The 13,025-nt window shown below is 45.3% G+C and overlaps 1 protein-coding gene across 1 annotated transcript in view; it reads left to right on the forward strand.

The window, feature by feature from the left end:
• Positions 1-489: 489 nt before the first annotated feature.
• Positions 490-13,025, forward strand: part of LOC134910771 (vomeronasal type-2 receptor 26-like) — a 213,943-nt gene continuing 201,407 nt past the window's right edge. The window contains exon 1 of the mRNA XM_063919155.1: positions 490-498. Within this exon, the coding sequence (XP_063775225.1) occupies positions 490-498 (9 nt within the window). The remainder of the gene's footprint in view (positions 499-13,025) is intronic.

The following is a 13,025-nucleotide window of genomic DNA, read 5'->3' on the forward strand; positions in this document are numbered from 1 at the left end:
AGGAGCTAGACACTCATTCTGATAAAGGAAAGATCATTGTACAGTGTAATGAAGGTTCTCTTATTGGATTTTATTCTGTCCTGGGATATATGGGAATCCTGTCAGCCATTAGTTTTATTACAGCTTTCTTGGCCAGGACTTTACCGGACAGTTTTAATGAGGCCAAATACATCACCTTCAGCATGCTGGTGTTCTGCAGTGTCTGGATCACCATGATCCCTTCCTATCTCATCGCCAAAGGGAAATACACGGTGGCTGTGGAGATCTTTGCAATACTAGCTTCATGTGCTGGACTTTTAGGTTGTATATTTTTCCCAAAATGCTACATTATCCTATGGAGACCAGAACTAAACACAAGAAAACATCTACTTGAGAAAGGAAATGATCTGTGTCAATCATAAATAATAACTCAAATAATAATGAAGATGATGGTTATGACACCAACAGTCAAAAGGTCAACAGTGTATAGGCCAACACCAAACATTCGACATGCAGAAGGTAAACATGGTCAAAATGTGAACAAAGTCAAAAGGTCAACATGGAAATGGATGAAACATCAAAAAATCAACATGAGTTCTTTTATATTTTCTTGTTGCCAAATTTTCCTTTCCAGCACTTAGAACTCCAATTAGTGTACTGGTCTCCTCACAAGGCTCGCTTTGCTCGCCATGTTTTGGGCATGGCTACTATTTCCTATTGTAGTCCACGTTGATGGTAATGTATGAAAAAATTGAAAACATGAATATTAAGACAAATACACATGTTGAACTTTTACTGTATCAACCATGTTTACTTTGACCTTTTGACCATATCGACCTTTTGACCATATCGACCTTTTGACCATGTCAAAGGTTGATATGCATGTTAACCATTTGATGTCGACCTATTTACTGTAAAATTTTAACTGTTGACCTATCATTTGGATGTGGATGAGGATAGATATAGATATATAGGGGTGGTATTCAGTATACCGGTTGTTTGGGATTCCAGAGCATAGTATACCGGCGCTGGAATACCAACAACCGGCATACCAACACCTTTTCTGCCTCTGGGAGTCCACGGCCCCCCTGGAGGGAGAAAAGACAGCGTGGCATGCCACCGTGCTCACAGCAAGGTGAGCACAGCAAGCCCGCAGGGGCTCATTTGTGCTCTTCCCTACTGTCAACAAGCTGGCGGTCAGGATCCCGGCACCGGTATGGTGGCTGCCAGGGACACTGCCACGGCAACTCATACTACACCCATAACATAGATGTATAGCATTAACAAAAAAATATATGCATAGGTGTAGTTTTGAGACAAAATTTGATTGGATGGCAAGGGCATTCTAGAGTTTAGGGAATTCAGATGATAGTCATTGGCAGAATAAAGTGTGTGAGAGGGAATGTGAGGAAGTGATGCTTTAAATGTTGGGGGAGAAGATTGGTTTAGGGCTATGTTGGTAAGTGAGGGCAGTTAAGTTTGCTACGGAGGACTAGAAGCCAGTTGAGACACTAGAAGTAGGGTGGAAAAGTAGAAGGAGAGTGACAATAGAAGAAAATGCAGTGGGCAGCATACTGTAGATTGAAAAAGGCTGACGTGGGAGTTATAAAGCCAAAGAGAAGATCACAGTGGTCTAGGTGCAATATGTTGAGGGTTTGAATTAAGGTGTTAGTGGCTTAAAGGGTGATGATGGTCTGATCCAGAAGATACTACATTATGCGAATAAAAAAATAAGGATTGGGAGAGGGACTTAATGTAGGCATGGAGAAAAGAGTAGAATTGAGGATTAAAGACAGTAGACTTTGGGGACAGAAGAAGTGGAAATGTTACAACATAGAAGACAAAAGTCAATTAGAGAAAATCCAGCTCCTTTAGTGGTGTGCAAAGAAATCCTTTACGTACAACAAAACCGTGTTCCAGTACTTCTTGATCTTCTTGATACTGCTTTCCCAAAAACAGTGCATGAAAGTTGCATTAGAAAGATGACATGTTAGGCACATTCCTAGGTAGGGGCACCATAAGTTTGTGCTGAATTGGGGAAATGTAAGTTTTGTGAAGGGAACAGACATGTAATTCCTGTAAATAAGGAGATTTTTCATGGTTTGCTGATTCAGTAAGCATTGCAGTTTCTACTAAAAAGCAGATACTTTGTTCAAATAGTTGCCACCTAGAAATAGAGAAAAAACACCCATTGCAGAAAATGTAAATGCATCGCAATACCATAAGCAATTACTAGAACATCAAATATTTTTCCTATCTTCGCCAGGCAAGGTCGTCAATTTTTTTGCGATATAAGAGGCGGAAGTGGTCATTGCTGATGTCAGAGGCCCTCCATAAAAAAACCACAGCATGCCTGCATTTTTTCAGACGCACCCAGAAAACTGCAGGTTTTCTCCCCGTCCCTACCCAGTGGGAAGATAAGGGGGTTGCACCTCAGGAGTCATAGAGACCACTAGTATCATGTTTTTCACATTCCCCTTGGTTTTCATAGCTGAAAATCCTGTGACCATTTTTCTATTGGATACCATGGGTATCAAGAGTGCGCATATCTATGGTTATTCAAAATTGGTCATGATGGGCGCAAGGCTTTTTTTGTGTAAAAAAACCTAGTACCCAATTGAATTATCCCCTAATGAAGTAAGAAAATAAACGGATACATGTCAACACTGGCAATTTGTTGACCAAATTGGGAGGAGAAAAATAAAGACAAAAAGTTGGGGTAAATACAAGAAGGCAAAGATGATTCACAGTGGGGACACAAGTGGCAAAAATGTGAGAGGAATTAGCACAAAGGAATTCACAGAAACTGGATGGTAGGAGACTTCCATTATAAATGAAAATGCATCTAAAATGGAAACGGTATAGAGCAACAGATCCAGGAAACTGAACTGAACACCAACCGGCCAAGCAGTATAAAACACACACAAGGAAGCAGCAGGTTCCCCCATCAGTGAGTCCAAAATATAAACAATAAGGAGCAGTATAATATATATATATGAGATACAGAGCATACAAAAGTACAACATCTAAAATATTCAACAACAGAATTAAAGGGGATGATCTTATGCTCATCAGGTGTCAGGAGAAGTAGGACCATTTAATCCAGTCAAAGTAGCTGTTTGAGGACCTTATCCATAGTACAGTTTAGGAGCATTCAGCACGGAATTCTTAAAAGATAAACTAAATGCCAGGGAGTTGAAGTCCTTGTAGGATGAACCATAACATAGGCATAAATGTGCAGGACACAGTAATCCTAAGTAATGTTCATGCTTAATAAGCTGAGGTCAAAGGACAAGTTTTTAATGGCAATCTTTTATTTTTCTTTCACTGAAAAACAAATGAAAGAAATATTTGTTTTCTCAAAACTGCAAAAGGTATTTAATTTTTTTAACCAAAAGTTAACTTTTTATAGTACAGAATCTTCAGACTGTGCCCAAGAGCACCGATATGGATTTCATTTTTCCACTTTTTGCAGATTTTGTGTATAGAAAACCTACTCAAATACCAAATACAGAACCAGATATGTACAAACAGAAGGGCTATACCTGAACCTCATACCTGGGTCAACACATTTAAATTCAATAAAGATTTATTTTATGGCTATAGTTTTAGAAAATAAGATAGATACAGTTTGTCTTATTATAACTTAGATTTAGATGACTTTAGAAACAACAGGTTTTATCCATTGAGGAACCACTCCCCGTACCCCCATAATAATCCTATATGGAAACACCAGAATAAAAGAGGAGGTAAACATCACAAGTAAATAAGAGAAGATACTTTCATATATATGTTGAAATATACTGTAGTAACCCCATTCATAAAAGTATTAGTAAGCCACCTGGAAGACCAACAATAGCTGGAACATAATCCATTACCTCAAATGTATCTCATTTTATAGACCATTTCTTACAATCATCCCTAGTTATAAAAACACCAGTTTATATAAAAGACACTAATTTGGATATTAATATGCATTCTGAAATTGTATAAGGGCAGGAATGGGTTTTGGTGACAGTGTTTGTTATCTGTATGTATACTGTTATACAACATGATTTGGGTTTAGAAACTGTTACTTTATGGAAAAACTGGACTTGACAACAATATTAAACAATTCAACTTGGAAGGAATCATATTTTAAGTATTGCAATTGTGTTTCCAGCACAAAGGAACATTCAAAACAATGAAAAATGATATTTTAATGAAACCAACTCAAAAATATTATAAATGGTGCACCCAGGGTACAGTAGGGCACTACTAGTTAGTCAATACACTGGAGACAGGAGAGAAAGACCCTTTGTGGGCGCACTCGTTAAGGAAAAGAAATATTGTTAAGATTAAAACCTAACTTTTAATTTGTTCATATAAAAGAATTTGTGTGAAGCAAAAAATATATATATTGAGCCCTCTTGTCCACTAAACCATGCAAGAATATGTGCTCATGTCATATTAGTTATATAAAAGGCACAGTGACCTAATATGCAGCAGGATGCCCATAAGTACCTGCAATTGTAAATTGGGCCAAAGCGCCCTCCAGGGTGTATGGAATATCCTCTAACTAAGTAAACGAACAATACTAGAAAATAATTTCTTGTCCACAATAATATTCTCACTGGCAATGACACATAATATTGATGTGAGAGGAAAGTGAAAAAGAAGAGAGAATTCATGAAAAATGTATGAATCTGCTATCAACGTTAGACTGGATTGTAAAATCGCCTTAACCTACTACACCGGATATTATCTGGAGGTCACCATCCAGATACTGGTCCGGCCCAACACTTTATCGCTTCCAAAATCAGATGGGATTGGGCATTTTAAGTGTTGTTTTGTCATAATCCGTTTAGATTTCCCATTTTGAGAACATATTAGCAGGGACTGATGTTCACGGTATAATAGTAAGTTTAATAAAGCAGTGTACAACTGTAAACAATAAATATCAACCAGGAATAACTAGAGAACACAAAAAGAAAGGGAGAACTGAGGGGACATGGGATGCCAGGAGACTGAGTACTTGAAAACGGTGTAGATTGTGGAAATACTAGAGACACTGTGGACTGTGAAGGCACTTTGCAATAGGATTGTTCAGTAGTGGATATTGCACCATAGCAGGATTGCACTGTAGTTGGATCACAGGATAGCACTGGTAGAATATGCACTGTAGCAGGATGACAGGATTGCACTGTGGTAGAGTATGCACGTACCAGGATTGCACTGTAACTGGATCACAGGATAGCACTGGTAGAATATGCACTGTAGCAGGATGACAGGATGGCACTGTGGTAGAGTATGCACGTACCAGGATTGCACTGTAGCTGGATCACAGGATAGCACAGGTAGAATATGCACTGTAGCTGGATCACAGGATGGCACTGTGGTAGAGTATGCACGTACCAGGATTGCACTGTAGCTGGATCACAGGATAGCACTGGTAGAATATGCACTGTAGCAGGATGACAGGATGGCACTGTGGTAGAGTATGCACGTACCAGGATTGCACTGTAGCTGGATCACAGGATAGCACTGGTAGAATATGCACTGTAGCAGGATGACAGGATTGCACTGTGGTAGAGTATGCACGTACCAGGATTGCACTGCAGCTGGATCACAGAATAACACTGGTAGAATATGCACTGTAGCAGGATGACAGGATGGCACTGTGGTAGAGTATGCACGTACCAGGATTGCACTGTAGCTGGATCACAGGATAGCACTGGTAGAATATGCACTGTAGCAGGATGACAGGATTGCACTGTGGTAGAGTATGCACGTACCAGGATTGCACTGCAGCTGGATCACAGAATAGCACTGGTAGAATATGCACTGTAGCAGGATGAAAGGATTGCACTGTGGTAGAGTATGCACGTACCAGGTTTGCACTGTAGCTGGATCACAGGATAGCACTGGTAGAATATGCACTGTAGCAGGATGACAGGATTGCACTGTGGTAGAGTATGCACGTACCAGGATTGCACTGCAGCTCGATCACAGGATAGCACTGGTAGAATATGCACTGTAGCAGGATGACAGGATTGCACTGTGGTAGAGTATGCATGTACCAGGATTGCACTGTAGCAGGATGACAGGATTGCACTGTGGTAGAGTCTGGCAGTTCTATGGACGATTTAGTAGTAGAGACCAGCATAACCAGTGTTATGATTCCCGTACTCCAGACCAGAGGAGATCGTATGGTTGAGGTCAGAGTACTGGGAAGATATGCTGGTTGTGGGAGCAGGAAAGCCTAGTAACCCCTGGCGCCCTAACTCCGTTGTCTCGCCCGTGTTATCAGAAATCCCCTGCGAGACTATGGTTGCTTGAGCCCATGGCAGCCGCGTTCGAAGGGCGGATTATGTCTGCCCAACCCCGATGCCCCCTCAGGTCTTAATGGGAGACAAAGGGAAATCCGAGAAAGGGTGATAACAAGGGGCCCTCTGACTAAGCAACCAGGCCAGGGGTTACAAGCTAACTAACTTAAACCAAAGGTATGTGCGGACTAGCCGCCAGGGAAAAGGACAACCAAAGATCCACTGATCCGTTACTCCTATCCAGCACCGCTGGATACCAGAGTGGATCAGGGAGAGCGGAATCCTCCGCAAAAGCTCCAGGACACAAATATACTAAATAATAAACAGTAAGCGGACAAGCCGCAACACACGGCTGCGCCGTGACTCACGAACACCACAGGATGTTAAAGGTGCTCAGTCAGACTCCAGGAAAAGATGACAAATCTCTGAGTACAGGACCACTGAGGACAGGAACAACCGGCTTGAGCAGGACTGGATACTTTCTGCAACTGACATAGGCAAACAGGAAGCTGCCGACACCGACTTTCAGAACTGGAGGACAGGCAGAATCCACTGGAACTCAGGGTAGGACACGGGATCAGACACAGGAATCAACACAGGGACTGACACAGGAATCCACACAGGGACTGACACAGGAATCCACACAGGGACTGACAGGAACCAGCTCAAACTTAAAGCAGACTGCAAACCAAGGAATATCATCAGCATCTGCTAACTGCAGTGAGCCAGCATATATCAGAGAGGCCTAATTAATTATCTCTTGCAGCTGGCCTGCTGCACGACTAAGCTGACAAGATGCAATCAGCAGCCAGATGAGGCTGAACACATGGGAACCAGCTGCAATTGCACAGACTCACCAGCGGCAGCAGACAAGAGTAATCCAAAACAGAGCAATGGGAAATCCTGGCATGCAAGACAACTAAATAAACATAAAATAGGAATGAACCACTACCTGTGGTTCATAACAGTATCCCCTCCTTAAGGGTGAGCTCCGAGCACCCCATGACACCCACGGGGAACATAAACAGAAGTATAACATGAAATACAGAACAAAACTGCAAAACAGGAATGAGTTACAGCCGTGGCTCATAACAGTACCCCCCCCCTTGAGGAGGGGTCAAAAGACCCCAAAATTCAGACTATCCAGAACAAGGGATACAAAAAAAAACCTGACACATTGGTCTAACAGACACGAAAACAGAAACAAGCTGCAACCACAGCTTGTAACAGTGCCCTCCCCTTGATGATGGCCACTGGACACAAGACAAGGGAAAAAAAATCTTTTTTTCTTTTTTTTTTATCAAGGCAAGAGTCAAAAAATTATTTCTTTTTCTTCTTCTTCTTTTTACAAAGCTCTTTAGGTCTGACCAAGGTAATTCCCCAAACATTGTCTGAACTGATGGTACCACCCAGCAAGGCTGCGTTCAAATCAGAGACAGGTCTCTTACCCTTGGGAGCTGAACTTTCTGGTAAAGTACTATTATTAGAAGAAGTAGTCAGAAAAGCACATCCTGCAGTCACAACAACGGGCTGAGACTCCTGTGCCGAGTTTACAGTATTTTGTGGACTCTCAGCAGACAAGACGGGTGACTTAGAGGAACCTGAACCAATTTCTTTGGAACCATATCTTTTAATAATTGCATCACTGAATGCTGGGGGATCCTGAAGAATGGGATCTTCAGCTTTCATTAGGCTGGTCGCCCACTCAAAAGGCTCTCCTCTAAAAGAATAAATAAGATAGAGCACAAGGTTCTCTGGAGTGATGCCCAGAAATGGTCTAGACAACATAATAATGTAATAGTGTTTGTAAAGCGCCAGAAATTGGGCTAAGTCCCCATCAAAGATTATGGATGTTGAGATATCAGAGTCAGGATCTGTTTCCTTCTCATCTGACTGACTGGAGTGCTTTGCTAGGACCTGGTCACTATTGACCTTACTCGAGGCTGAGACTCTCTGAACCCCACCCGGGGCTGAGACTCTCTGAACCCCACCCGTGGCTGAGACTTTCTGAACCCCACCCGGGGCAGTGACTTTCTGAACCCCACCCGGGGCAGTGACTTTCTGAACCCCACCCGGGGCAGTGACTTTCTGAACCCCACCCGGGGCAGTGACTTTCTGAACCCCACCCGGGGCAGTGACTTTCCGAACCCCACCCGGGGCAGTGACTTTCCGAACCCCACCCGGGGCAGTGACTTTCTGAACCCCACCCGGGGCAGTGGCCTCTGGGAACCCCGCTGGGGCAGTGGCCTCCGGGAACCCCGCTGGGGCAGTGGCCTCCGGGAACCCCGCTGGGGCAGTGGCCTCCGGGAACCCCGCTGGGGCAGTGGCCTCCGGGAACCCCGCTGGGGCCAGCACCTCGGATTCTTTTACTGGGACCGGGTCGTTGGCCTCCCTGACTGGGATCGGGCCATCGGCCTCCCTCTCTGAGTCGATAATAATCGAAAGTTCTCCCGGGACTATGACTTCCGGGACTTTTGCTGAAGCAATAACGTTCAGATCCTCCACTAATGCTATGCTTCTTAAGTTCTTTCCTGGGGAAGCGACTTCTAGACCCTTCTTTGGGGCTGCGTCTCTCGAGACCCCACTTGGGGATATTACTTCAAAGATCCCTTCTGGGGTTTTGCTTCTCGAGTTCCCTTCAAGAACTATGGTTTTAGATACCCTTTCTGAGGTTGCGCTCCTCAAGTCCCTACCTGGGGTAACAGCTTCTGAGACCCCTTCTGGTATGGAAACCTGAGCTACAATATTTGATGTCCCTCTATAAGCTTGGGCATCGGGTACCGCTCCAGCACTCTGGGCATCGGGTACCGCTCCAGCACTCTGGGCATCGGGTACCGCTCCAGCACTCTGGGCATCGGGCACCGCTCCAGCACTCTGGGCTACGGGCACCACTCCAGGACCCTGGGCTACGGGCACCACTCCAGGACCCTGGGCTACGGGGCACCACTCCAGGACCCTGGGCTACGGGCACCACTCCAGGACCCTGGGCTACGGGCACCACTCCAGGACCCTGGGCTACGGGCACCACTCCAGGACCCTGGGCTACGGGCACCACTCCAGGGACTTGCAACTCCGCTTCCACAGGAACCTCAAGAGAGGAAAGAAACATTCTCTTTTGATTCCTGAATCTATAATGGGGCTCCCTTGCCCAAGGACCCCAATTATAGGACAGAGAGCTTTTTTGTGTGGGTTGTGTGACAAGTACCTCTGCCACAGTAGAGACAGGAGTAGGTCTTGTATCATGACTCAACTTGGCCAGAGGGCAAGACTCGTCACCACACTTTGGCTTGCGCAACTCACAGGTCTGCAGATAATGGCCTAAACCCCCACAATATAGGCATAAGTTTAAGTTTCTGCGACGCAGACGCTCCTCTTCTGAGAGCCTGGGCCGCAGAAAACTTTTAAACTTTTTCTCTTCAATTAAACCAGAGGATTCTCTTGTCACCATACTGTGAACAAGAGTCTCTTTAGAGATAGATGTACTCTCAACGACTTCTGGCAAAATAAGCAAGATTTTAGTCAGAAGGTTTTGCAGTTGCTTTAGGGATTGCTGCAAAACTTCTAGTCGCTCTGGTCTCAAAGCACTGAATACAGAGTTCAGGGCTGCGAGAGATGCCTGCAGGGCTTGCATAGTAGACATAGGAGGATTTAAAATTAGACAAGACAAGGCAAGACAAGGCAAGGCAAGGCAAGACAAGGCAAGGCAAGACAAGGCAAGGCAAGACAAGGCAAGGCAAGGCAAGACAAGGCAAGACTAAATTTTGCTAAACAAAACAAGACTTTTTTTTTTTTTTAAACACCGGACTGGATTCTAAACACCGGACTGGATTCTAAACACCGGACTGGATTCTAAACACCGGACTGGATTCTAAACACTGGATTGGATTCTAAACACCGGACTGGATTGGATTCTAAACACCGGACTGGATTGGATTCTAAACACCGGACTGGATTGGATTCTAAACACCGGACTGGATTGGATTCTAAACACCGGACTGGATTCTAAACACCAAATTCTAGACAGGACTGGATTCTTGACACCGGATTGGATTCTGCACACTGAATTCTAGACAAGACTGGATTCTAAACACCGGATTGGATTCAGCACACTGAATTCTAGACAGGACTGGATTCTAGACTAGACACTGGACTGGGCCAAAAAAGAAAAAAAAAAGTTTTATTTCTTTTTTGTGGTATGGCTGATGATAATGTTATGATTCCCGTACTCCAGACCAGAGGAGATCGTATGGCTGAGGTCAGAGTACTGGGAAGATATGCTGGTTGTGGGAGCAGGAAAGCCTAGTAACCCCTGGCGCCCTAACTCCGTTGTCTCGCCCGTGTTATCAGAAATCCCCTGCGAGACTATGGTTGCTTGAGCCCATGGCAGCCGCGTTCGAAGGGCGGATTATGTCTGCCCAACCCCGATGCCCCCTCAGGTCTTAATGGGAGACAAAGGGAAATCCGAGACAGGGTGATAACAAGGGGCCCTCTGACTAAGCAACCAGGCCAGGGGTTACAAGCTAACTAACTAAATCAAAAGGTATGTGCGGACTAGCCGCCAGGGAAAAGGACAACCAAAGATCCACTGATCCGTTACTCCTATCCAGCACCGCTGGATACCAGAGTGGATCAGGGAGAGCGGAATCCTCCGCAAAAGCTCCAGGACACAAATATACTAAATAATAAACAGTAAGCGGACAAGCCGCAACACACGGCTGCGCCGTGACTCACGAACACCACAGGATGTTAAAGGTGCTCAGTCAGACTCCAGGAAAAGATGACAAATCTCTGAGTACAGGACCACTGAGGACAGGAACAACCGGCTTGAGCAGGACTGGATACTTTCTGCAACTGACATAGGCAAACAGGAAGCTGCCGACACCGACTTTCAGAACTGGAGGACAGGCAGAATCCACTGGAACTCAGGGTAGGACACGGGATCAGACACAGGAATCAACACAGGGACTGACACAGGAATCCACACAGGGACTGACACAGGAATCCACACAGGGACTGACAGGAACCAGCTCAAACTTAAAGCAGACTGCAAACCAAGGAATATCATCAGCATCTGCTAACTGCAGTGAGCCAGCATATATCAGAGAGGCCTAATTAATTATCTCTTGCAGCTGGCCTGCTGCACGACTAAGCTGACAAGATGCAATCAGCAGCCAGATGAGGCTGAACACATGGGAACCAGCTGCAATTGCACAGACTCACCAGCGGCAGCAGACAAGAGTAATCCAAAACAGAGCAATGGGAAATCCTGGCATGCAAGACAACTAAATAAACATAAAATAGGAATGAACCACTACCTGTGGTTCATAACAACCAGGACCAGGAGCTGAAACAACTTTGACACGATGAACTGGCAACAGGGAGCCTGTGTGGCTGGCCTAAGTAGTGAGTTCAGGTGCTGCTCACAGCTGTGGTAACAGCTAATTACCAAGCTGCAGATACAGAGCAGAGAGTGCTGAGCACCAGAGCAGAGAGCGCCACCGCAGGCATGGAGGAGAAACTGCATGGATTGTGACAGTACCCCCTCCCTAAGGAGCGGATTCCAGACGCTCAACACATGTAAGAGTCTGAATCAAAAGGTAGAGGACATATCAGGGTATCCTCATGCTGCCAAGGAAGTCCAACAGAGGCTTTCAACGTAGACTTTCCCTTTTTCTTCTTTCTCCTTTTTGTGGATTTCCCGGTAGGAACAGTAGACTGAAGCTGAAGAAAACCAACAGGTAAGCTGATTGCTGGAGTCTCTAAGCTGGCAACAGGATTCTCGGATGAACCAAGATAGAGAGGAACCTTAGATGGCCCCGGCTGGGCAGGAACCTCAATTGGGACTGAAGACTGATAAGACCATGAATTGAATTTCTTAATTGCCACCTCACTGAAGGCCACAAGATTGAGAAGAACTGGGTCATTGGTTTCAATTAGTGGACTAACCCATTCCAAGGCTTCTCCTCTGAAGGTCATGAATAACAATTTAACTATGTCGGAGGGAGTAATTCCGAGGGAAGGGTCTGTCTCCATCTTGGTAAGATATCGGTTAACTAGTGCGAAGTATTGCATTAAATCTCCATCAAAGTAATCCAAAGATGGAGTGTTGGATGAATTCTGTGAAGTGGAAGCTTGATTTTCTGGAAACACAGGAGATGGATCATCAGGACACTGAGGAGGGGACAGACTTTCAGGAGACTGGTCAGAAATATATGATGATCTTAACCGAACTTTGACTAGAGACTTGGATGGCACTTTTTGGATTTGGTCCTTCCTGGAAGTCCTGGGAGACTGGGCTGTACCCAAATCGTGAGCCAACAGGTTAGTAGTAGGATTGGAACCCAGGACTACAGCAGTGCCTACGTGCCTAGATATATGGCCTGTGTTGTGAAAAACAAGGGTGCTAGATTCCTCTTCTGAGATTGGCATAATGCTCAGAGCCCCCTCCTGGGGCTGGACTAAGGCAGGAACCCCCTCTATATGGCGCTGGGCTGAGGAAAGAGCCCCCTCTTCACAGGGCTGGGCTGAGGAAAGAGCCCCCTCTTCACGGGGCTGGGCTGAGGAAAGAGCCCCCTCTTCACGGGGCTGGGCTGAGGAAAGAGCCCCCTCTTCACGGGGCTGGGCTGAGGAAAGAGCCCCCTCTTCACGGGGCTGAACAGCTGAGGCAGGAGCCCCCTCTTCACGGGGCTGAACAGCTGAGGCAGGAGCCCCCTCTTCACGGGGCTGAACCCCTCTTCACGG

This window comes from Pseudophryne corroboree, chromosome 4 (genome assembly GCF_028390025.1).
Source record: "Pseudophryne corroboree isolate aPseCor3 chromosome 4, aPseCor3.hap2, whole genome shotgun sequence".
Classification (NCBI taxonomy): Eukaryota; Metazoa; Chordata; class Amphibia; order Anura; family Myobatrachidae; genus Pseudophryne; species Pseudophryne corroboree.